General features: G+C 45.6%; 1 protein-coding gene across 1 annotated transcript in view; it reads left to right on the top strand.

Annotated features, from left to right (window-relative positions):
- The window catches only part of LOC141047209 (neuronal acetylcholine receptor subunit alpha-7-like), a 373,011-nt gene extending 346,877 nt beyond the window's left edge, over positions 1-26,134 (top strand). The window contains exons 9-10 of the mRNA XM_073542164.1: positions 355-464; positions 25,170-26,134. Coding sequence (XP_073398265.1) covers positions 355-464; positions 25,170-25,694 — 635 coding nt within the window. The 3' untranslated portion in view covers positions 25,695-26,134. The remainder of the gene's footprint in view (positions 1-354; positions 465-25,169) is intronic.
- Positions 26,135-26,595: the final 461 nt, after the last annotated feature.

The raw sequence follows: 26,595 nt of genomic DNA, 5'->3' as shown, positions 1-26,595 counted from the left end.
CAGGATTTCAGAAATGTCTGCTCTAACATCATCATTTCGTGGAACAATTAATCTAAAAAGAATGAGATTGGTGATAGGGGTGACTCGATGACTCGGCCAGGATGCCATAACGTCCTGACAACTCATATTAGCATTTTTCACATGAATAGGATAATTTTTGATTTAGAACTATGCCACAACAAGTAATAATACAGTTTAGCCACAATCCTCATTATTATTATTATCATTCAATTGCTCAAACAGGCATGGGTTTAGATTACTCTGCAATTTACTGTTGTCAGTTTCCCTGTAAGCAGTGTTTCGTATTTTCAGTAAATTGTCAATAACTGAACAGGTGTTTTTTTTTTCTTGCAGCTCAGTATTTTGCAAGTATTATGGTCATTGTTGGACTCTCTGTAGTAGTTACGGTGCTAGTACTACAGTTTCACCATCACGATCCTCATGCAGGAAAAATGCCTAAATGGGTAAGTGTTTCTTAAAGGGTTTTCCATGCTCCACTTTATACTCTGATGCAAAATCTGTTGTGAAATCCGTATTTAGAACAAATAAAAAAATAGACACAAAAAGCAATAACCAAGCAGACCCCATTCTAGTCAGTTTGTCCTTTCTGCCTCCGTTCACATTTATTTTGTAACAGAGCAAGCTAACAAAACTTAAAACACAGGTATAATTCGAGGCCAAACCTGTCAGGTATGAAGTTGGTTTTTTGATCATGGGCTAAAATTGTGTGATTCATTAAAAAGTAACCATCATTTTAATTTTTATTTCATAAATCAATAGTATATATTGATAGCATAAGAACATTTGTAAAATATCTTATCAGAGAAATCTGCGTCTTTCTCTGCCAGAATTGATCACTCCGCCCCTTCTATCTAAGATAGAATCCTATCGGTTTCAGCTGCCATCTCCCATCTCAGTAATGGGAAAGTTGTCTTCACTGAATACAGATTTTACTTCACAATTGAAAAATTTGAAAATCAAATGATTCATTTTGGCAAAAAAAAGATGCAGACTTCTCTGATAAGATATCTTACAAAGTTGCTTGTTTTCATATGTACTATTGATATATGAAATAGAAATTAAAACGAAGATTACACTTTAAGTAGAAGACTTTCCCTGGCCACCAGCCTCCACTGATGTATGTGTTGTCAAAGAGTACTTCAAATACTTGGGACAGCTCTAGTGCTGTGGAGCTCTTGTGCTTAGAAAAGATTTTTCCTGTGCAGAGGTGCATGTATGTGAACGTGGGCTGTTTCAGAAGCGAGAGCCGAGGTAAACTGAGCAGATACTTTACAAGTAGGAAGCCATACAGACCGCTCATTGCACAAACAGAGGGCGTGTACTCGGCAGAACTAGACTGACTTAGGCTATGTGCACACCATGCGTTTTTTAAACATTTTTGTGACATTTTTTTCCACGTGGAAATAGACCTAAAGCACAATGGAATCCTAATGCAAGCTAATTCTATAACAATCCTGAAATGTTGTGCACATGATCAGTAAATTTCTGTATTAGCAGTATGTTTTTCACTGCAGCATGTCAATTCTTTGCATTTCTGCACCCATTAACTTCAACTGAGTCAGTCAAATCCGCAGCAAAAACGTAGGCATAAAAATGTTTGCAGATTTGCGGAGTTTTTGTTTTGCATTCCTTTGGTGTTTCCCATGTGGTCATCTGTGTGACGGCCCAGGGAAACACCAGCACAGTGGTTCTTATTGGTGGCAACGCAACCACCAGTAACACCGTTGGTCAGAGCGATGTGGAATCATGCTGTCAGTTGTCAGCGTAACCCCGCAGCTGTGACTGTGACCTGTGGTAACGCTACCGCAGAATAACGGTCAGAGCACTGCGGGATCATGCTGTCAGATGTCAGCGTAACCCCGCAGCTGTGACTGTGACCTGCAGTAATGCTACCTCAAACCGTTGGTCAGAGCGCTGCGGGATCATGATGTCAGGTGTCAGCATGATCCCACAACTGTGACTGTGACCCCAGGTAACACTATCGCAGACTGTCGGTCAGAGCGCTGCGGGGTCATGCTGGCCTATGTTAGCCTGACTCTGCAGCTGTGACTGTGACCTGTGGCAATGTTGTCAGAGTTGTTCTGAAGCCACTTCTTTGTTATTTTAGCTGTGTGCTTAGGGTCATTGTATTGTTGGAAGGTGAACCTTTAGCCAAGTCTGAGGTTCAGGTGACTCTGGAAGAAATTTTCATTCAGGATATCTCTGTACTTGGCTGCATTCATGTTTCCTTCAATTGCAACCAGTCGTCCTGTCCCTGCAGCTGAAAAACACCTCATAGCATGATGTTGCAACCACCATGTTTTACTGTTAGAATTGTATTGGGCAGGTGATGAGCAGTGCCTGGTTTTCTCCACACATACAGCTTAGATTTATCACCAAAAAGTTCTATCTTCATGTCATCAGACCAGAGAATCTTATTTCTCATAGTCTGAGAGTCTTCCATGTGTTTTTTAGCAAACTGTATGCAGGCTTTCATATGTCTGGCACTGAGGAGAGGCTTGCATCGGGCCACTCTGCCATAAAGGCCTGACTAATGGAGGGCTGCAGTGATTGTTGACTTTGTGGAACTTTCTCCCATCTCCCTACTGCATCTGTGGAGCTCAGCCACAGTGATCTTGGGGTTCTTATTTACCTCTCTCACCAAGGCTTTTCTCCCACGATTGCTCAGTTTGGCTGGATGGCCAGGTCTAGGAAAACTTCTGGTGGTCCCAAACTTCTTCCATTTAAGGATTATAGAGGCCACTGTGCTCTTTGGAACCTTGAGTACTGCAGAAATTATTTTGTAACCTTGGCAAGATCTGTGCCTTGCCACAATTCTGTCTCTGAGCTCCTTGGCCAGTTCCTTTGACCTCATGACTCTCATTTGGTCTGACATGCACTGTGAGCTGTGAGGTCTTATATAGACAGGTGTGTGCCTTTACAAATCAAGTCCTATCCGTTTAATTAAACACAACTGTACTCCAATGAAGGAGTAGAACCATCTCATGGGAGGATCACAAGGAAATGGACAGCATGTGGCTTAAATATGAGTGTCTGAGCAAAGGGTCTGAATAGTTATGGCCATGTGATATTTACACCTGGCTCCTAGTAGGCCTCGGCCTGCACCATGATTGTCCCTGGGCTCCAACAACGCCAGTTGGTGCTCGGAAGTGCTGTCCACACAGAAAAAAAACACTCGTTCATGTGAAAGTGGGGTTCGGTAACGTCAGCTGATCCCCTGCTGTGTGGAGGGCAAACTGCTGCTGCCTCCAACTTGTAACTACTTCAGATTTAAACATTCTCTGATTTGGCCTCTGTCTCCACTCCGTCTCTAGTATTTCCCCTAACCTCCAACACCGCCAGTTCCTGCTCACAGTTGCCGTCCATGCATTCCACACTTGTTCCTGTGTTCCTGGTGTTCTGTAACGTGAGCTGATCCCCCAAAGTGTGTCCGGCACTGTCTCCTGCGCTGTCCACCTTCCCACTGCAAGTGGTGGGAATGTGGACAGAGCAGGAGACATTGGCAGACACACATCAGGGGATCTGCTGACATTACAGAACCCCAGGAACACGTGTGGATTGGGCAGACGGCTACTGTACGCATAAACTGGCGGTGTTGGTGGTCACGTGAAATCCTGGAAACAGAGTGGAGACAGATGCCTAATTGGAGTACGTTGACAGTCTAAAACTACCACCAAGTAGGCCTCGGCCTACACCATGATTGTCCCTGGGCTCCAACAACGCCAGTTGGTGCTAGACAGTGTCTTTGGCACGGGTACTCCCTGTTGCCCAGCCTGGTTCCAGCACGCCAGCTGTTTCCGGGTAGTGTCAAGGTCACTATGCCACCAATCCGTTGTCCTGTCGTCTTGCGGCCGGGTTAGCCGACTCTACGATGCCTGCAGTTTAAGTGACTCCTATGTGGGCTGCGGGAACTGGCACTGAAGGCTGGATCCGTAGTGCCAATCGGACATGGACCCCCTGTAGGACTGTGGGTTTCGGTAACTGCGGCCGGCTTGCGGCCTGGCTACTTTGCTTTGGATGGGTACCTTCTGCTACCCACCCGGGTTCCAGCACTGTCAGCTGGTTCTCGCCAGAGCCTTTGGCCTAGGTGCCTCCATCTCGGTATCCGAGGTCCAGCACCGTCAGCTGGTCCTTGGTAGTGCTTTTTAGCACAGGTACCTTCTGCTTAGTAATCGTGGTCCAGCACCGTCAGTTGGTCCTCGGTAGTGCCATTGGCTCTTGTTCCTTCTGCTACCCATCCGGGTTCCAGCACTGTCAGCTGGTTCTCGCCAGAACTGGCTCTGAAGGCTGGATCCGTAGTGCCAATCGGACATGGACCCCCTGTAGGACTGTGGGTTTCAGTAACTGCGGCCGGCTTGCGGCCTGGCTACTTTGCTTTGGATGGGTACCTTCTGCTACCCACCCGGGTTCCAGCACTGTCAGCTGGTTCCCGCCAGAGCCTTTGGCCTAGGTGCCTCCATCTCGGTATCTGAGGTCCAGCACCGTCAGCTGGTCCTTGGTAGTGCTTTTTAGCACAGGTACCTTCTGCTTAGTAACCGTGGTCCAGCACCGTCAGTTGGTCCTCGGTAGTGCCATTGGCTCTTGTTCCTTCTGCTACCCATCCGGGTTCCAGCACTGCCAGCTGGTTCTCGCCAGAGCCTTTGGCCTAGGTGCCTCCATCTCGGTATCCGAAGGTCCAGCACCGTCCGCTGGTCCTTGGTAGTGCTTTCTAGCACAGGTACCTCCTGCCTAGTAACCGTGGTCCAGCACCGTCAGCTGTTCCTCGGTAGTGCCATTGGCTCTTGTAGCTTTTGCTACCCATCTGGGTTCCAGCACCGTCAGCTGGTTCTCGGCAGTGTCTTTGGCACGGGTACACCCTGTTGCCCAGCCTGTTTTCAGCATGCCTGCTGTTTCCGGGTAGTGTCAAGGTCACTATGCCACCAAGCCATTGTCCTGTCGTCTTGCGGCCGGGTTAGCCGACTCTATGGTGCCTGCAGTTTAGGTGACTCCTATGTGGGCTGCGGGAACTGGCACTGAAGGCTGGATCCGAAGTGCCAATCGGACATGGACCCCCTGTAGGACTGTGGGTTTCGGTAACTGCGGCCGGCTTCCGGCCTGGCTACTTTGCTTTGGATGGGTACCTTCTGCTACCCACCCGGGTTCCAGCACTGTCAGCTGGTTCTCGCCAGAGCCTTTGGCCTAGGTGCCTCCATCTCGGTATCCGAAGGTCCAGCACCGTCCGCTGGTCCTTGGTAGTGCTTTCTAGCACAGGTACCTCCTGCCTAGTAACCGTGGTCCAGCACCGTCAGCTGTTCCTCGGTAGTGCCATTGGCTCTTGTAGCTTTTGCTACCCATCTGGGTTCCAGCACCGTCAGCTGGTTCTCGGCAGTGTCTTTGGCACGGGTACACCCTGTTGCCCAGCCTGTTTTCAGCATGCCTGCTGTTTCCGGGTAGTGTCAAGGTCACTATGCCACCAAGCCATTGTCCTGTCGTCTTGCGGCCGGGTTAGCCGACTCTATGGTGCCTGCAGTTTAGGTGACTCCTATGTGGGCTGCGGGAACTGGCACTGAAGGCTGGATCCGAAGTGCCAATCGGACATGGACCCCCTGTAGGACTGTGGGTTTCGGTAACTGCGGCCGGCTTGCGGCCTGGCTACTTTGCTTTGGATGGGTACCTTCTGCTACCCACCCGGGTTCCAGCACTGTCAGCTGGTTCTCGCCAGAGCCTTTGGCCTAGGTGCCTCCATCTCGGTATCCGATGGTCCAGCACTGTCAGCTGGTCTTTGGTAGTGCTTTCTAGCACAGGTACCTCCTGCCTAGCAACCGTGGTCCAGCACCGTCAGCTGTTCCTCGGTAGTGCCATTGGCTCTTGTAGCTTTTGCTACCCATCTGGGTTCCAGCACCGTCAGCTGGTTATCGGCAGTGTCTTTGGCACGGGAACTGGCACTGAAGGCTGGATCCGTAGTGCCAATCGGACATGGACCCCCTGTAGGACTGTGGGTTTCGGTAACTGCGGCCGGCTTGCGGCCTGGCTACTTTGCTTTGGATGGGTACCTTCTGCTACCAACCCGGGTTCCAGCACTGTCAGCTGGTTCTCGCCAGAGCCTTTGGCCTAGGTGCCTCCATCTCGGTATCCAAGGTCCAGCACCGTCAGCTGGTCCTTGGTAGTGCTTTTTAGCACAGGTACCTTCTGCTTAGTAACCGTGGTCCAGCACCGTCAGTTAGTCCTCGGTAGTGCCATTGGCTCTTGTTCCTTCTGCTACCCATCTGGGTTCCAGCACTGTCAGCTGGTTCTCGCCAGAGCCTTTGGCCTAGGTGCCTCCATCTCGGTATCCGAGGTCCAGCACCGTCAGCTGGTCCTTGGTAGTGCTTTTTAGCACAGGTACCTTCTGCTTAGTAACCGTGGTCCAGCACCATCAGTTGGTCCTCGGTAGTGCCATTGGCTCTTGTTCCTTCTGCTACCCATCTGGGTTCCAGCACTGTCAGCTGGTTCTCGCCAGAGCCTTTGGCCTAGGTGCCTCCATCTCGGTATCCGAGGTCCAGCACCGTCCGCTGGTCCTTGGTAGTGGTTTCTAGCACAGGTACCTCCTGCATTGTAACCGGGGTCCAGCACCGTCAGCTGTTCCTCAGTAGTGCCATTGGCAATTGTTCCTTCTGCTGCCACTAGGGGTTCCAGTACTGTCAGCTGGTTCTCGCCAGTTTCTCAGCCTTCTTGTACCTTCTGCTGCATTTCCAAGATCAAGCTTTTTGAAATTGTCTTTGGTAATCCTTATTGATCTCCATGACGACGACCCTCATGACGACGACCCTGAAGACCACACCAAAGAAGACCAGAAATATGACCCTAAATAATATGACCAAGAGGACAAAGAACATGAAGACAACCACCAAGATACAGAACAAAAGACAGAAGAACAAGAAGCAGAAGAACAGAAAGCAGAAGAACATTAAGCATAAGACTAAAAATCATCATAGAAGAAATCAAAATTATAAGCAGAAGAAGACTAAGCAGTAAATGGGGGTGTAATACTTAGGGGAACTCTACGTTAGAGACTGGACCCTCTGGGTCACGGATCCGGAGCCCCTGGGCCGAGCACGCCAGGTGAAGACCGACCCCTATACAGGGATCGTTAGGGGCAGGGCCACAGAGGACGGAGGCGCGACAGCCGGAACCAAGAGGGACGGCTCCACGGACAAAAGGACTGGGAAGGTGACGGTGCGAATAACGAGCAAGGACCAGTGGCACAGGGGAGGAATACTACGGGAGAAAGGCACGTGGAAGACCAAGGCGGACTGGAGACAGAGGACGGCACAGGGGATGGAAGGAAGACAGCGCCCAGGCAGACTGGGTGGAAGGGAGACACGAGACTGAGGACGACAGGGCGAAACAGGCAGAGAGAGTTTAACTACAGCAAAACTGTAGAGGCCAGAGGGTGCAGAGAATCTACACAATCATCAGGCGTCCTCCTGACAGCGAGGACGCCTGAAATACAGCACACCCCCGGAAGTGCGTCCCCTGGACCCGCCCCTCAGCGCCGCCCACCGCTGGAGAGAGGGCGTGGGAGGTGGCGTGCGCGAACCAGGAGGCGGGAGCCAGGAGCCGCCGTGAGGCCGAGTGGACGGCGGGCGCGTGACCGGACGGGAGCGCGCTGGAGAGGTAACGCTGCGGCGCGCGCCGCAGCAGCAGGGGCATCGGCGGGCATGCCCGCCGATGTGACAGTACCCCTCCCCTTACGTCCTCCCTTACTGAGATTGGCCAAAAACTTTTTCAGAATGAGAGGGGCGTTGATATTCTCCCGAGGCTCCCAGGACCTCTCCTCGGGGCCAAAACCCACCCAATCGATAAGAAAAAAGGTCTTACCCCGGACTCTTTTCATAGCCAAGATGTCCTTGACCTCGAAGACGTTGTCCGAGATCGCAGGTGAGGGAGGGACGATGGAAACTGGTTGGAACCGATTCAGGACTACGGGTTTCAAGAGCGAGACATGGAAGGCGTTGGGCACCCGGAGCGAAGCAGGCAACCTCAGTTTGTAAACCACTGCATTAATACGTCCAATCACTTCAAAAGGCCCAATGTACCGAGGACTCAGCTTGTAAGAGGGAACTCTCAGACGGATATGTCGAGTTGAAAGCCAGACCTTGTCACCCGGATGGTATGGGGGCACGTCCTTCCGTCTCTTGTCCGCATGTTTCTTGATTCGGACGTTGGCACTTTTGAGCGCGTCCCTGGTCTCTCTCCAAATCTGCGAGAATTCTTTAGCAAGAGAATCGGCTGCGGGTACTCCTGTAGAGGTGAAAAAAGGCAACGGAATACTTGGGTTCTGACCGGTTACCACAAAAAAAGGTGACTTAGTGGTAGATTCACTAGGATGATTATTGTGCGAGAATTCAGCCCAAGGTAAGAGCGCAACCCAGTCGTCCTGATGAGCGTTGGTGAAGTGACGTAGAAAGGTGGTTAACCCCTGATTAATTCGCTCCACTTGCCCGTTGGTCTGAGGATGATATGCGGAGGAGAAGTCAAGAGATGTACCCATAAGCCGGCAGAGTGCCCTCCAGAAGCGGGAGGTGAACTGGACCCCCCGATCCGACAGAATCCGCTGAGGAAGATCATGCAGCCTGAAGACCTGGTGGATGAAGATCTCAGCCAACTTCGGGGCGGACGGTAGTCCCGGTAAGGGAATAAAATGGGCCATTTTAGAAAAACGATCTGCCACGACTAAGATGGTGGTACATCCGGCTGAGCGGGGTAAGTCAGTCACGAAATCCATGGCAATCTGCTGCCAGGGAGCCTCAGGAACTGGCAACGGGTGAAGAAGACCGGCGGGCAAAGTCCTAGCCACCTTATTCTGGGCACAGATTGTGCAAGAGGCCACGTAGTCCATCACATCCTGGCGAAGCGTGGGCCACCAGTAATACCGGGACAGCAGTAAGAGAGTCTTCTTTGTCCCAACGTGTCCAGCAATTTTGGAGGAATGTCCCCAACCCAACACCTCTGTACGTCTGCTTGAAGGGACGAAGGTCTTACCGGGCGGAGGGATAGCAAAATTCACAGGAGCCACGGTGATCATCTTAGTCGGCTCGATAATATAGGATGGGACTTCATCCCTCTCTGAAGACTGCAACGACCTGGAAAGGGCATCGGCCTTGATGTTCCTATTACCCGGTCGGAAGCGAAGTTGGAAGTCAAAGCGGGAGAAATACAGGGCCCACCGGGCTTGCCGGGCATTGAGCCTTTGGGCAGACTGCAGATAAGCCAGGTTCTTGTGGTCCGTGAGGATGGTAAAGGGATGTACAGCCCCCTCGAGTAAATACCGCCATTCAGCCAAGGCCATCTTAATGGCCAGTAATTCTCGATCTCCAATGGAGTAGTTGCACTCCGCCGGTGAAAAGACTTTAGAAAAAAAACCGCAAGGGACCAGCCGTCCGGACGAAGCCTGCTGGGACAGGACCGCCCCCGCTCCAGTGGAGGAGGCATCCACTTCCAGGACAAAGGGTCTGCTGGTCACAGGCCGATGCAAAATGGGTGCTGACGAAAAGGAACGTTTCAGAGTTTGGAAGGCGTTTTCCGCTTCAGGGGACCAGGTATTGGGCTTCGTTCCCTTGCGGGTCAGGTCCGTGATGGGTTTGGTAACCGTAGAAAAGTGAGGCACAAACTGACGATAATAATTTGCGAACCCAAGAAACCGCTGGATGGCCTTAATCCCCACTGGACGGGGCCACTTGAGTACCGCACTGAGTTTTTCGGGATCCATCCTTAGACCGGAGTCGGTGACGACATATCCCAAGAAGGGTAGAGACGACTGTTCAAAAAGGCATTTCTCGATCTTGGTGTAGAGTTGGTTCTCTCGAAGGCGGTGCAAGACCAAGCGTACACTCTTGCGATGAGAGGGCAGATCGGGGGAGAAAACGAGAATGTCGTCCAGGTAGATGACTACACAGGAATAAAGTAGATCCCGGAATACCTCATTGATAAATTCTTGGAACACAGCGGGGGCATTGCAAAGGCCAAATGGCATGACTAGGTATTCATAATGCCCGTCACGGGTATTGAAGGCCGTCTTCCACTCGTCCCCAGCACGGATCCGGACCAAATTGTAAGCTCCCCGCAGGTCTAACTTCGTGAAGATCCGGGCTCCTCTCAGTCGGTCAAAAAGCTCCGGAATCAACGGAAGGGGGTAACGATTTTTGATGGTGATTTTGTTCAGACCCCGGTAATCAATGCAAGGCCGCAGTGATCCATCTTTCTTCTGGACGAAGAAAAAACCCGCGCCCGCGGGAGAGGAGGACTTTCGGATAAACCCTTTGGACAGATTTTCGTGGATATATTCCGTCATGGCAGAGGTCTCGGCTGGAGAGAGAGGGTATGTTCTACCTCTGGGAGGGACCGCTCCAGGAATCAGGTCGATGGGGCAGTCATAAGGCCGGTGAGGAGGCAGGGAATCTGCCTCTTTCTTGCAGAAAACATCAGCATAAGCGTGGTATGGCACAGGAAGACCAGGGAGGTCTGCAGATAAAACTGAGGATGGGAACGAACCAGGGTACGTAAACAGTTTACATGGCAGGCGTGCCCCCAGCGCAGGATCTCTCCGGAGCGCCAGTGGACAACTGGCTCATGCCGCCTAAGCCAAGGTAGTCCCAAGAGAATGGCGTGGGATAATTGAGGCAGGACATAAAAGGCAATCTTCTCAGAATGAAGAGCGCCAATTTGCAGGTTTACTTCAGTGGTTACCGTGGTGATGAGCCCAGGAAGAGGTTTGCCATCAACGGAGGTGATTGCTCGAGGGTTACTTAGGACGACCACGGGAATCTGGAGTCTGTCAACCTCCTCCTGGTGGATGAAGTTGCCTGCCGCGCCCGAGTCCACATACGCCTCCACGGAGCTACGCCCCCGACCTGAAATAAGCAGAGCTGAAACAGTAAGTGGAAGAGAGGGGGTAGAATCACCTAGGGGGCCCTCTCCTACCTGGCCTAGGCGGATGCGTTTCCCGGTCTCTCAGGGCAAGTGCGTATGAAGTGATTGGCCCCTCCACAATAGAGACAGAGTCCCTTGGTCATCCTCTCCTTCCGCCGTAGTTCAGACAGCTTGATGCGATCTACTTGCATAGGCTCAGGGGTGGGGTTGCTAGGGGGAGCAACGGAGCGCGGAATGGGAGCTTGGTATAATCTAAAGGACCTCTTCTCCCTGGCTGACTCTCTGGCGCGTTCCTGAAAACGCCGGTCAATACGGGTAGCCAGGGAGATGAGATCTTCCAGGGTGGTGGGAAGATCACGCCCGGCCAACTCGTCTTTGATTTTACTAGAAAGGCCTCTCCAAAACGCACCAACCAGTGCTTCATTATTCCACCCCAGCTCTGAGGACAAGGTCCGGAAACGGATGGCGTATTGCCCTACCGTAAGGGACCCCTGGCTGAGGTTAAAAAGGGCCTCTGTAGAGGAAGCATGACGTCCAGGTTCATCAAAAACCTTACGGAATGTCTCCAAAAAACACTGAATGTTGGTCACCACCGGGTCATCCCTCTCCCATAAGGGGTTCACCCAAGCCAACGCCTCCCCCTCTAGATGGGAGATGATAAAGGCCACCTTAGCACGATCCGTGGGGTACTGTTGGGGTAACAGATCGAAGTGCAATCTGCACTGATTTAAAAATCCCCTACACAATTTTGGGTCCCCACAGTACCTGGGCGGTTTACCGAGACGGGGGGGAGGACAAGGGACGGCGTCCCGGGCTTGGGAGGAAGCGGCCGCAGAGGACTGCAAAGAAAGCAGCCGATCATCCACGGACGCCATATACCCCAAAATGTGGGACTGAGCATCGCGCTGTTGTGCGAGCTCCTGCTGGAGACTGACTAAGAGGGGTGCGTGCGCTGGGTCTGCGGTTTGAAGAGCGGAGAGCCGGGAGTCCATGGACTTCATGAACGACATGATACGGGTCTGGTTCTCTCTAAGGAAAAGCAGTTCCTTTTGAGTGGCAGCCGCGGCACCGGCGGGGTCCATGGCCTGATGATACTGTAATACTTAGGGGAACTCTACGTTAGAGAGTGGACCCTCTGGGTCACGGATCCGGAGCCCCTGGGCCGAGCACGCCAGGTGAAGACCGACCCCTATACAGGGATCGTTAGGGGCAGGGCCACAGAGGACGGGAGGCGCGACAGCCGGAACCAAGAGGGACGGCTCCACGGACAAAAGGACTGGGAAGGTGACGGTGCGAATAACGAGCAAGGACCAGTGGCACAGGGGAGGAATACTACGGGAGAAAGGCACGTGGAAGACCAAGGCGGACTGGAGACAGAGGACGGCACAGGGGATGGAAGGAAGACAGCGCCCAGGCAGACTGGGTGGAAGGGAGACACGAGACTGAGGACGACAGGGCGAAACAGGCAGAGAGAGTTTAACTACAGCAAAACTGTAGAGGCCAGAGGGTGCAGAGAATCTACACAATCATCAGGCGTCCTCCTGACAGCGAGGACGCCTGAAATACAGCACACCCCCGGAAGTGCGTCCCCTGGACCCGCCCCTCAGCGCCGCCCACCGCTGGAGAGAGGGCGTGGGAGGTGGCGTGCGCGAACCAGGAGGCGGGAGCCAGGAGCCACCGTGAGGCCGAGTGGACGGCGGGCGCGTGACCGGACGGGAGCGCGCTGGAGAGGTAACGCTGCGGCGCGCGCCGCAGCAGCAGGGGCATCGGCGGGCATGCCCGCCGATGTGACAGTGGGTGAGTCCATTCCTCCTCGTGGTGCCCCTGGAAAATGCCTGCTGCTGCAGGCCAAACTGAACGCGGACAAATCCTGTTGTAAATCTTTTGTGACAGGCAGAACGTAAGGTGTAATCTTATAACTTTTATAGATAAGTACTACAGGAATGCCTGTCACCACCATAAGAAAATGAAGAAAAAGATGAAGAAATAGCATATGAAAATTAATAATAGCTGAATAAGAAGAATATGAAGAATGGAAAAAAAAATTAATGGGAAGAAGGTGAAGAAGAAGATGAATAAGGTGAAGAAAAAGTTGATGAAAAAAATGCTACTGCTGCGGATCATGAAGGAGAAAGTGTGGGAGAAGTACAAAAGAAGGTGAAGAGCATGGAAGTTGTGAAACATACATATTTGACAAAATATAAAAAAGTTAACATAGTCAATATCTTTTTAACTCCGAACATCTTGAAAAAAAAAATTGGAATTAATGCTATGCCATGTGATTTGAATAAACCACTATGCCTTTAATGTCTCCTCCACCTCCCACAGTACATTCTACATGATTCTTATTTGTTTTCAATTATGTAGAATTAGCCAACAAGGAAATAAAGGGCTTTTTTAAATTCCGATACCGGAAGTCCCATTGACTTGAATGGGACTTCCGGTATCGGAATCGGCGATACCCGATATTTTTTTCGTATCGGGCGATACCATCCGATACGATATTTTTGGGTATCGAACGGTATCGCTCAACACTAATTATAAACTTTTGTGAAGCACTTGGGGGTTCAAAGTGCTCACTATGCATCTAGATAAGTTCCTTAGGGGGTATAGTTTCCAAAATGGGGTCATTTGTGGGAGAGCTCCAATGTTTAGGTACACAGGGGCTCTCCAAACACGACATGGTGTCCGCTAACGATTAGAAGTAATTTTCATTTCAAAAAGTCAAATGTCGCTCCTTCCCTTCTGAGCCCTGCCGTGCGCCCAAACAGTGGCTCCCCCCACATATGGGGTACCAGCGTACTCAGGACAAACTGGACAACAAGTTTTGTGGTCCAATTTCTCCTGTTATCCTTGTGAAAATTAAAAATAGCGTGCTAAAAAATCATTTTTGAGGAAAAAATTTTTTTATTTTCACTGCTCTGTGTTATAAACTTTTGTGAAGCACTTGGGGATTGAAAGTGCTCACTATACATCTAGATAAGTTCCATAAGGGGTCTAGTTTCCAAAATGGGGTCACTTGTGGGGGAGCTCCAATGTTTAGGTGCACAGGGGCTCTCCAAATGCAACATGGTGTCCGATAACGATTGGAGCTAATTATTCATTCAAAAAGTCAAATGGTGCTCCTTCCCTTCCGGACCCTGCCGTACACCCAAACAGTGGTTTATGACCACATATGAGGTATCAGTGCACTCAGGAGAAGTTGCTCAACAAATTTTAGGATCCAATTTATCCTGTTGCCCATGTGAAAATGAAAAAACTGAGGCTAAAAGAAAATTTTTGTAAAAAAAAAAGTACTTTTTTTTTACAGGTCAATTTGTGAAGCACCTGGGGGTTCAAAATGATAATTATGCATCTAGATAAGTTCCTGGGGGGGTCTAGTTTCCAAAATGGGGTCACTTGTGGGGGAGTTCCAATGGTTAGGCACACAGGGGCTCTCCAAATGCGACATGGCAACCGCTAAATATTCCAGCATATTTTCCATTCAAAAAGTCAAATTAGCGCTCCTTCCCTTCTGAGCCCTGCCGTGCGCCCAAACAGTGGTTTATGACCTCATATGAGGTATCGGTGTACTCAGGAGAAATTGCCCAACAAATTTTAGGATCCATTTTATCCTGTTGCCTATGTGAAAATGAAAAAATTGTTGATAAAAGAAAATTTTTGTTGGAAAAATTAAAATGTCCATTTTTTCTTTCCACGTTGCTTTAGTACCTGTGAAACACCTGAAGGGTTAATAATCTTCTTGAATGTAGTTTTGAGTAGCTTGAGGGGTGCAGTTTTTAGAATTGTGTCACTTTTGGGTATTTTCTGCCATATGGACCCCTCAAAGTGACTTCAAATGTGAGGTGGTCCCTAAAAAAATGGTTTTGTAAATTTAGTAAAAATGAGAAATCGCTGGTCAACTTTTAACCCTTATAACTTCGTAACAAAAAAAATTTTGTTTCCAAAATTGTGCTGATGTAAAGTAGACATGTGGGAAATGTTATTTAGTAACTAAATTGTGTCACATAACTCTCTGGTTTAACAGAATAAAAATTAAAAATTTGAAAATTGTGAAATTTTCTAAATTTTCGCCAAATTTCTGATTTTTTCACAAATAAACGCAAAAATTATCAACCTAAATTTACGACTACCATGAAGCCCAATATGTCATGAAAAAACAGTCTCAGAATTGCTAGGATCCGTTGAAGCGTTCCTGAGTTATTACCTCATAAAGGGACACTGGTCAGAATTGCAAAAAATGGCCTGGTCATTAAGGTCAAAATAGGTTTGGTCATGAAGGGGTTAATGAGAAAAAAATGAACTTTTTTGAATTTACCAAATGGCTGCAATGAAACAAAGAATGAAAAATTTAAAGGGGTCTGAATACTTTCCGTACCCACTATACTTTCTCATCCATTGTACAGTACATTCATGGTAATTTGCTTCATTTTATTATAGGGGTTTCCCTTGTTGGCTCACCCACCAACATATCTTTGTGTATGTCTTGCTTGTCATATACAGTGCTCAGTATTAATGAATAAAATTTGTAAAATTTACCCTTTACCTTTTGTAAAATTTTAATCAATGTTTTGCTGAACCCAAGAACAATTTCCAAAATTTTAACAAGATTGAGTTTCATTTTTAACCCATAACATGAAAGTAAGCTTAGTTATATAATATTCATTACAAAATCTTTAGTTTTACTCAAATTAATAAATGCAAAAAATAGTAGACTCCTCATCAAGATTTATTGAATGATGGCAGCAGTGTCCTGGGGCTGCATGAGTACTTTGGGAGCTTCTTTTAATTGATGCTATTATGAATTCACAGATATATTGCTCTATATTGAAAAAGAAGGTGCTACCATCACTCCGTGCCATTGGTAGACATTCACTTTTCCAAAATAATAATGATTCAAAACACACATACATCTAAGGCCACTTTTGGATTTCTGAAGAAGAATTGGGTGAAAGTGATTCAGTGACCAAGTATGTCTCCTGATCCGAACCTAATCGAACATCTATGGGGAATACTGAAGTGGGGCATCATTCTCCATCCAGCATCCAGTCCTTAAAAGAGGTCATTACTGAAGAATGGAAAATGATGTTGAAATACAGTATGTCACCCAACTTGTTCATTCCAGGCTTCGAAGACTTGGTGCTGTCCTTAAAAATCATGGAGGTCATACAAAATACTAGATATAGTAGTCTTTGATGTGAGGTGTATTCATTTGTTCATCAACTAATTTGAGTAAAACTGAAGATTTTGTAATGAAAGTGATATTAACCTTGTTCATAACGAAATGGTTAAAAAAAATGTTCTATGAAACTCTGTCTTGTCAACAGTCTGATATTGATAGAAATTTTACTTTTCAAAGTGGGTGTACTTATTTTTGCTGAGCCTTTTAATTTACAATTAGTAAAACTGTTGTAATGCAAGACCAGCTCATTCAGAGAGGCTCTCTTTTCTTACTTATAGTGAAGGGCTCCAAGTTTGATGAAAAGCTTTTATATTTATATTCATGTGATCTGTTGAGAAATTTGGGATTTATACTTCTCACTGAAAACAAGGTAAAATATAGTATTTCCACAGTGTGGGTTTGCTTTATGCTGAGTAAAAAAGGCATTGCATTACCAAAAGAAAAAAAACATAAGAAGCTGTAACTGCAGGAGCATCATTATTCCTTAAATGCTTTACTAAGGACGAAAGTAAATACATTGGTTCTGGCAATGGATGGGCGGTAGATTGTGTTGAGCTCAGCATAAAGCAGGTAGGAAGCGACATATGCTCCATGCTTAACTATGACAGCACATCTCATAAGTTTCATGAGGCTTCAAGTGAAAGAAAATCTTGAAGAAATAGCTAATGAGCCTTGAATGATATATGGGGCTGCCTCTTGTGTGAAAAACAGAATTTGAAACATTTCTTCCTGTCACTCACTAGTTTTTATGATAAACACATTATACTGACTTTATATGCTTTATTTTAATAAGCAATGTCAAACTATGTAAATTCTGAAAATGAAAAAAAAAGTGAAAATGGGAATGTTCACATTAAGAATTTTTTCCTATGGATTTTGACATATATTTTGTGATGATGTTGTGCTATAATTGCCTACTTATAGACACCCATTAGGAAATTTGTATTGCATTGGGTTTTCTGCCTTTAATATAAAACAATTCTTCAGAAAGAGACATGAAACCTTAGTGGTTAGCCACACATGGATTAACCCCATTAAATGTTCATACAGACCTGATGCATTTGCTGCAGAAGCCTGAGGGTCACCAATGTAAATCAACTAAAATGAGTTTTCTGGTCGATTTTTTTTTTTAAATCTAACTTTTCTATTTATAATGAACAAAACAGTTATATTTTTCTACTTGAATGGATAGAGAAATATGTATATATATATATATATATATTTATATATATATATATATATTTATATATATATATATATATACACAGGGTGGTCCAAAAGTAGGTGGGCAGTATGTGTAATATGGCTATGAAGGGTGAGATTTATCAAACATGGTGTAAGGTAAAACTGAATCAGTTGCCCTTAGCAACCAATCATTCTTCACAGACTCTTTGGAAAATGAAAGTTAGAATCTGATTGATTGCTAAGGGCAACTGAGTTAAGGCCCCGTTACACATAACGATGTCCCAGCGATCCCACCAAAGATCCGACATGGATGGGATTGCTGGGACATCGTTAAGCTGATCGCTGGTGAGCTGTCACATAGACAGCCCCTCCAGCGATCAGGACCAGCGAGCAAGCTGGTTTCTAATGTAAACATTGGTTATCCAGGAGCCATGGCTCTTGGTTACCCACTGTTTACCTTGGAAACCGGGGTACATGCTGGTTTTTCAAGGTAAACATCGGGTAGCCAAGAGCCGCGGCTCCTGGATACCCATTGTTTACATTAGAAACCAGCGTCACTGATCGCTGGTCTCTCGCTGCCACGCGATGCGTGCTGGCCAGCGGGAGACCAGCGATCAAAAAATGGCCCAGGAAGATCGAGAACGATCAGCGATACTCAGCAGGTGGGCCGGTCACTGATCGAGACGCTTGCGAGATCGTGTGGCGTCACAAAATCAGCGATCTCGCTAGCGAGATCGCTGTGTGTGACGGGGCCTTTAGTTTCACAGATCCAGTTTTCAGAGATAAATCTCCCCCAAATCTGTTTTCTTTTCAGATAATTCTGATAACCCATAATGGCAAATAATTTAACCCCTTAACACCCAAGGGTGGTCTGCACGTTCATGACCGGGCCAATTTTGCAATTCTGACCACTGTCCCTTTATGAGGTAATAACTCTGAAATGCTTCCATGGATCCTGGTGATTCTGACATTGTTTTCTCGTGACATATTGTAATTAATGTTAGTGGTAAAATTTCATTGATATAACTTGCGTTTATTTGTGAAAAAAATGGAAATTTGTCAAAAATTTTGAAAATTTCGCAATTTTCCAACTTTGAATTTTTATGCCCTTAAATCACAGATATATGGCACACAAAAAACTCAACATATGTTTCACATATGTTTACTTTACATCAGCACAATTTTGGAACCAAAATTTTTTGTTGTTAGGAAGTTATAAGGGTTAAAAGTTGACCAGCGATTTCTCATTTTTGCAACACCATTTTATTTTTACGGACCACATCACATTTGAAGTCACTTTGAGGGGTCTATATGATAGAAAATACCAAAAAGTGACACCATTCTAAAAACTGCACCCCTTAAGGTGCTCTAAACCACATTCAAGAAGTTTATTAACCCTTCAGGTGCTTCACAGGAATTGTTTGAATGTTTGAAAAAAATGAACATTTAACTTTTTTTCACAAAAAAAGTACTTCAGGTCCAATTTTTTTATTTTACCAAGGGTAACAGGAGAAATTGGACTGCAAAAGTTATTGTGCAATTTCTCCTGAGTACGCTGATACCTGATATGAGGGGTGAACCACTGTTTCGGCGCATGGCAGAGCTCAGAAGGGAAGGAGCGCCGTTTGACTTTTTCAATGCAAAATTGGCTGGAATTCAGAACGGACGCCATGTCACGTTTGGAGAGCCCCTGATGTGCCTAAACAGTGGAAACCACCCACAAGTGACCCCATTTTGGAAACTAGATCCCCCAAGGAATTTATCTAGATAAGTGGTGAGAACTTTGAACCCACAAGGGCTTCACAGAAGTTTATAACGTACAGTCGTACAATTAAAAAAATCATATTTTTTCCACAAAAATGATCTTTTCACTCTAAATTTTCATTTTCCCAAGGGTAACAGGACCCTAAACGTTATTGTGCAATTCATCCTGAGTACTTTGATACCCCACATGTGGGGGTAAACCCCTATTTGGGCACATGGCAAAGCTCGGAAGGGAAGAAGCGCCATTTGACTTTTATGGCTGGAATTGAGATCGGACGCCATGTCGTGTTTGGAAACCCCTGATGTGCCAAAACAGTGGAAACCCCCCACAAATGACACCATTTTGGAAACTAGACCCCCCAAGGAACTTATCTAGATGTGTGGAGAGAACTTTGAACCTCCCAGGGCTTCACAGAAGTTTATAACGTACAGCCATAAAATTAAAAAATCAAATTTTTTCCAAAAAAATGATCTTTTCACCCCCAATTTTTATTTTCCCAAGGGTAACAGGACCCTAAAAGTTATTGTGCAATTCGTCCTGAATACGCTGATACCCCACATGTGGGGGTAAACCACTATTTGGGCGCATGGCAGAGCTCGGAAGGGAAGCAGCGCCATTTGACTTTTTTGGCTGGAATTGGGATCGGATGCCATGCCGCGTTTGGAAATCCCCTGATGTGCCTAAACAGTGGAAACCCCCCACAAATGACACCATTTTGGAAACTAGACCACCCAAGGAACTTAGCTAGATGTGTGGTAAGCACTTTGAACCCCTCAGTGCTTCACAGAAGTTTATAACGCCCGGGCGTGAAAATAAAAAAATCCTATTTTTTCCACAAATGTGATCGTTTAGTCCCCAATTTTTTTATTTTCCCAAGGGTAACAGGAGAAATTGGACCCCAAAAATTGTTGTCCAATTTGTCCTGAGTACACTGATACCTCATATGTGGGAGAAAACTACTGTATGGGCACACGTCGAGGCTCGGAAGGGAAGTAGTGACGTTTTGGAATGCAGACTTTGATGGAATGGTCTGCGAGTGTCATGTCGCGTTTGGAGAGCCTCTGACGTACCTAAACTGTTGAAACTCCCCACAAGTGACCCCATTTTGGAAACTAGACCCCCTAAGGAACTTAGGGCGTGAAAATAAAAAAATCATATTTTTTTCGACAAAAATGTCATTTTTGCCCCCAATTTTTTATTTTCCTAAAGGTAACAGGAGAAACTGGACCCCAAAAGTTGTTTTGCAATTTGTCCTGAGTAGGCTGATACCCCGTATGTGGGGGTAAAACACTGTTTGGGCACATGGCAGAGCTTGGAAGGGAAGGAGCACCATTTGACTTTTTCAACGCAGAATTGGCTGAAATTGAGATGAGACGAATCTTGCGTTTGGAGAGCACCTGAAGTACCCAAACAGTGGAAACCCCCCAATTCTAACTCCAACCCTAACTCCAACACACCCATAACCCTAATCTCAGCTCTAACCCTAGCCCTAACCCTAACCCTAGCACTAGCCCTAACCCTATCCCTAATGGGAAATGGAAATAAATACATTCTTTTTTTTAATGTTATTATTTTTCCCTAACTAAGGGGGTGATAAAGAGGGGTTTGATTTACTATTTATGGCGGGTTTTTATATTTGGCAGCTGTCACACGCTAAAAGACGCTTTTTATTGTAAAAGTAGTTTTTGCATCACCACATTTTGAGAGCTATAATTTTTCCAGATTTTGACCCACCAAGTCATATGTGGTCTTACTTTTTGCGGGACGATTTGACATTTTTATTGGTACAATTTTCGGGCAGGTAACTTTTTTGATAGCTTTTTATTCCGATTTTTGGGACGCAGGATGAACAAAAACCAGCATTTCAAGAATTTCTTTTGGGGGGTTACGGTTACACCATTTCACATATGGTAAAATTGATAAAGCGGTTTTATTCTTCGGGTCAGTATGATTACAGCAATACCTCATTTATGTCTTTTTTATGTTTTGGCGCTTTTATGCAATGAAAACAATTCTATATAAAAAATAATTATTTTTGCATTGCTTTATCTTGCGAGTTATAACTTTTTTAATTTTTTGCGGGACAAGATGACGTTTTCAGCGGTACCATGGTTATTTATATCCGTCTTTTTGATCGCGCGTTATTGCACTTTTTGTTCGGCAGTCTGATAATAAAGCATTATTTTTTGCTATGTTTTTTATTTTTATTTTTTAAGGGGTTCAATAAAGGGATTAACTAATGGGACAATTTTATAGGGTGGGTCGTTATGGATGCGGCGATACTAAATATGAATACTTTTATTGTTTTTTTTATTTCCAAAAAATGAATTTATTAGGGAATATTTTTTTTTTATTTAATTAGCGATTTTTTTAAAAATTATTATTACACTTTTTTTTTTTACTTTATTACATTGTCCCAGGGGGGATAACTGTCCATGTGTCAGATCGCTGATCTGACACATCACAGATCGCTGTGACAGATCAGCGATCTCTCACAGGCACTGCACAAGGCTTCCTCATGCCTGCGCTGTGCAGGCAGTGAGGAAGCCAGCTCACTGCAGGCCCCCAAAGGTCCCTGCCGCCATATTGGATCCGGGGACCTGCAGGGAAGGAGGCCCCCGCAGCAGCGCTGCACATCACGCTGCTGCGGGGGTCTCAGGGAAGCACGGAGGGAGCCCCCTCCCTGCCGATGCTTCCCTAAACCCCCGATACACTGCGATCGTGTTTGATCGCAGTGTGCCAGGGGTGGTCTGTGACCACCCCTGACACATAGTGCCCGGTGTCAGCTGTGATAATCAGCAGAAAAAAGAAGAGATACTTGTTGTGAGTTCATTTTCCCCTTCGTCACTGGATTCTAGTGAACTCCCTATTCTGGTGAAGGAAGGTAATGAGCCTGATTATCAGGCACCTGAGTCTAATGAGGATGACTGGCTGAGTGGAGTCACAGACTGGATATAAGGCTGCCGACGCCCTTCTGCCCTGCGGGTGATTTCTCTGTGGACTCCTAGGACACCAGTCTGATTCCTGCTCCTAAAGCTAAGTTTTCTGTTTTGGCTGTTAGCCTTTTTGTTTTGTTTTTTGTTTTCCTTGCTTTTCAGTATTCTGCCATCCCCTGCTGGGGTGAGCTGAATCTCCTTTTGCCTGTAGCTCTGTCTTCAGTATATTCCTGAGTGCTGACATAGCTTTTTGAAGCCTAGCGTCTTCAGGGCCTTTTTCACTGTCAGTTTGTTGGCTCTTGTTTTCATAGGGTTTTTCACGGATTGCAGACAGCAGCCTTCGTGTCCTTTCCTATGTAGTTAGCTTGGGCCCCTCTTTGCTCTGTCTATCTTTCTGTCTGTGTTAGTATTTTCATCTTGCTTCACCGTCATTATATGTTGGGGGCTGCCTATTGCTTTGGGGTCTGCTCTGGGGCAGTTTAGATTTCCCCTTTCTTTCTTTAGGCCTATTTAATTCTCCGGCTGTGATCGAGGGGTCTAGGACATCGTAGGAACCCCCCACGGCTACTGCTAGTTGTGTTGATAGGTTCAGGGGTCTGCAATCCGATAGCTGCCAACTTCTCTGGTTTTCTGGACTTAGCTAGCATTTCTGTTTTTGCCTCCTACGGTGACTCAATCATAACAGATACTCCAGCGATGAAACAATCCACTGATGTATTAAAAACAGTTTTTATTTGCTTCTTAAAAGCATGAAGAAACAATGTGGGTAACACAAGAGGCAGAAATATGACCAACGCGTTTCAGCAATTAAGCCTTGATCATGGTACATACATACACAAAGTCATCTAAGTTATATACTCTACCATAGAGTGCATCAGGTGGAAGGTCAATTTCAAATCACACATCAAGAAATTAACCCTTCCTGGTAAAGAAGGAACATAGATAGGAAAATTTATTTTATATAAAAATACGTTTAACAACCAGGAAAAATAATTAAAAACTAGACACTGAAAAAACATATATTAATATTGCAATTTCAGATCTTGTCTAGAATTCATACCCAATGGGACCCTAGTATTTAGTTTAAAGATCCAATAAGATTCTCTATTGAGGACTTTTCTTTTATGATCTCCTCCTCTCATGGGTCTGAACACCCTCTCTATACCTTTGAAATTAAGACACCTAGTATCTCCATTACGTATATGCTTAAAATGTTTGGAAACCGCAGAAATATTTAACGCAGTCGGACTATTAGTGTCTGATATATGTCTTCTAATACGCTTTTTTAATGGACCAGTGGTGCAACCCACATATTGTACGTTGCACTGAACACACTCGACCAAATAAATTCCACCAGTAGTATTGCAATTAATATAACTGCCAATCGAAAAACTTTTGTTAGTAACTGATGAAGAAAATATTTTTTTATTGTAGTCTGCATGTTCACAGACTTTGCAGGTTAGGCTATTTTCACACTAGCGTCGTGTGACGTACGTCGCAATGCGCCGTTTTGGAGAAAAAACGCATCCTGCAAAGTTGCCCGCAGGATGCGTTTTTTCTCCATAGAGTTGCATTAGCGACGCATTGCGACGTATGGCCACACGTCGCATCCATCGTCGACGCACAAAAAATTACATGTAACGTAATTACATGTAACATAATTACATGTTACATGTAACTTTTTTTGTGTGTCGTGTCCGCCATTTTCGACCGCGCATGCGTGGCCGAAACTCCGCCCCCTCCTCCCTGGACATTACAATGGGGCAGCGGATGCGTCGAAAAACTGCATCCACTGCCCCTGTTGTGCAAATCTTTCACAACGTGCGTCGGTACGTTGGCCCGACACATTGCGACGGGCCCGTACCGACGCAAGTGTGAAAGTAGCCTTAAATGTCCACATTTATAGAAACCTTTATGCAAAAGCCATGTGGGTTGTGTGGATGCACTCGGTTCAGGAAAAAAACTGGGCGAAGCAATGTTTCCCAGAGTTTGCGATTTTTTAGCCACAAAGCGAATATGGGATCGCTTCAGAACCTCAGACAATTTTTCATTTTCATTTAATATAAGTAAATATTTTTGTATAATTTGAATAATATTCCTATATTGAGGGCTATATTCAGTGGAAAAAGTAATAAAAGAATCATTGTCTGCGGCTTCAGATCGATCCAATAATAGATCATTTCTATTGATATTGTCCACAATCGATGTCGCTCTATTTAAATGTCGATTTGTATATCCCCTTTGTTGTAATCTACTAATAGTTTTAGTTTTTTCAGAAAAATAAATTTCATCAGAAGAACAATGTCTTTTTATCCAAATTAATTCTTCTACAGGAATATTACGTAAGATGTGTGGGGGATGGCATGATTTAGCATTCAAAATAGAGTTGCTATCCGCTGGTTTTTTTATATGGCATGAAAAAAAAATTTTTCTCCACATGATCACCTGTAATGGTAGCGTCCAAATAATTAACATGTGTCTGAGTAATTTGATGTGTGAACTTCAGATTAAATTTATTGTCATTAATTTACTTCATGAATGCTTTGGCCTCTACATCACTGCCTGTCCATATTATTATTATATCATCGAAAAAACCTTTTTTTTTTTTAAATATAGTAGGTACAAAATTCACATCCAGGAATTTCTCTTTCTCATACGTTCTGTTGCTTTTCTGTTATGTCACAATTATTTTTCATTTGCAGGGTTTTTTTTTCTGCAGACCAAAGGTGTCAGCATGGGAGGGAAATTCTCACTGTCCCCCGCCAATTTGGTTGTTGAAATTTGGAAGGAATTTTTTCCATTTTCTGAAAATAACATTTTTCATGCTGATATTTATTTTTATGGGCGTTATATTGTGAAAATTCTACCTATATCAATATTGTGGCAAAATGAGAAATTTAAATCGGGCTCCCTCACAAGTGCACAGGTGTACATGGTCTCTGTTAACGTCCATATGCCAAAAATTATAGCATACTGTAAAGTAAGAGAAAATACTTTGATCACATAAAGATAAAAACAAATATCCTATTGTCACATCAGGATTGGGAGTGTCCCATAATAATACGAAATTTAATACTAAACCTTATATATGGTCATACCAATTAATTTGTCCAGATTCTAGTGATTTGGTACCATAGACATAATAGTACTTTCATGATGATTGCTCATTAATGGTCCTTTTCTATTTCAGGTAAGGGTGATCTTACTCAACTGGTGCGCATGGTTTTTAAGAATGAGAAAACCTGGTGAAAATAGAAGACCGATCCCTTGTAAATATATATACCCAAACCACCATTCAAGTATGAGCAGTATCGAAATGAACATTGTATCTGGGCACCAATCTACAAATGGTAACATTCTCTACTGTGGCTACCACAACTTAGAGAGCCCGTGCTGTCCACCTACCAGTGACTCTGGGGTTATGTGTGGAAGAGTAACAAGCCCTTCTCTAGAAGACAGTGATCTCGTCCAGAAGAAGTGTTTAAGAGAGTGCATGCCAGAAATAGCCAAGATATTAGAGGAGGTGCAGTATATTGCCAGACGATTCCGAGATCACGATGAAGGAGAAGAGATCTGCAGTGAATGGAAGTTTGCTGCTGCCGTCATTGACCGTTTGTGTCTTGTAGCTTTCACTCTTTTTGCCATTATCTGTACAATTGCAATCTTGATGTCCGCACCAAACTTTGTAGAAGCTGTTTCCAAGGACTTTACATGATGGAAACTTAGCTAATTTTGCTGGCAGGGAAAAAAAAGTGTTTCAAAGTTATTGCTTGTTATGTCTTCAGATGTATAACAGTTGAGAAAAATAATTGTGTGTTGGTGAACAAATGCTATTGAAAATATACAGTAGAGTGCCAAGGAAATGCATGGTAGAAATTAAGTAGCAAGTTTTTGAAGGTCTTACCTCCTAATTTTGTTCCTTTTTGGTCATAGATATTTTATAATTTTCTTTTTTCAAGATTAGTTATCATTTACTGGTTCCTCAATGGCACATCATATTGCAGTTTTAAATGTGTGCAGTTTTTAACGTCATGCATATCCCACGTTATGTATGTTATGCCGTTTACCGATCAGATTAATTGATTTTATATTTTGATAGATCGGGTGTTTCTGAACGCGGCGATACCAAATGTGTGTTTGTATATATATATATATATATATATATAGCTGGTTTCACATTAGCGCTTTTTAAGCGCACGCACGGCCGGGGGTAGCTCCGCCCCCGAGCCGGCTCTCTGCCCGGCGTGCCCGCCCCTTGCTTGTAGCGCCGCCTGCTAGCGCACAGCGGCGCCTGCGATCGGTGCACCCCATCTTTAGCATAGGGTGCGCAGATCGTGCGCAGGCCGTGCGCTAGTTGCGCTTTGACCTGCGCTGCGCACTTTTGACGGTGCGCCGTGCGCGCCAAAATCAAACTTTTCGGATTTTGGCGCGCACGGCGCACCGTCAAAAGTGCGCAGCGCAGGTCAAAGCGCAACTAGCGCACGGCCTGCGCACGATCTGCGCACCCTATGCTAAAGATAGGGTGCGCCGATCGCAGGCGCCGCTGTGCGCTAGGAGGTGGCGCTACAAGCAAGGGGCGGGCACGCCGGGCAGAGAGCCGGCTCGGGGGCGGAGCT

The sequence above is a fragment of the Dendrobates tinctorius genome, unplaced genomic scaffold (genome assembly GCF_039654945.1).
Source record: "Dendrobates tinctorius isolate UK_male_01 unplaced genomic scaffold, ASM3965494v1 ptg000011l, whole genome shotgun sequence".
Taxonomy (NCBI): domain Eukaryota; kingdom Metazoa; phylum Chordata; class Amphibia; order Anura; family Dendrobatidae; genus Dendrobates; species Dendrobates tinctorius.
Note: the sequence above shows the minus strand (reverse complement) of the source record. Positions and strands in the feature narration are given on the sequence as shown.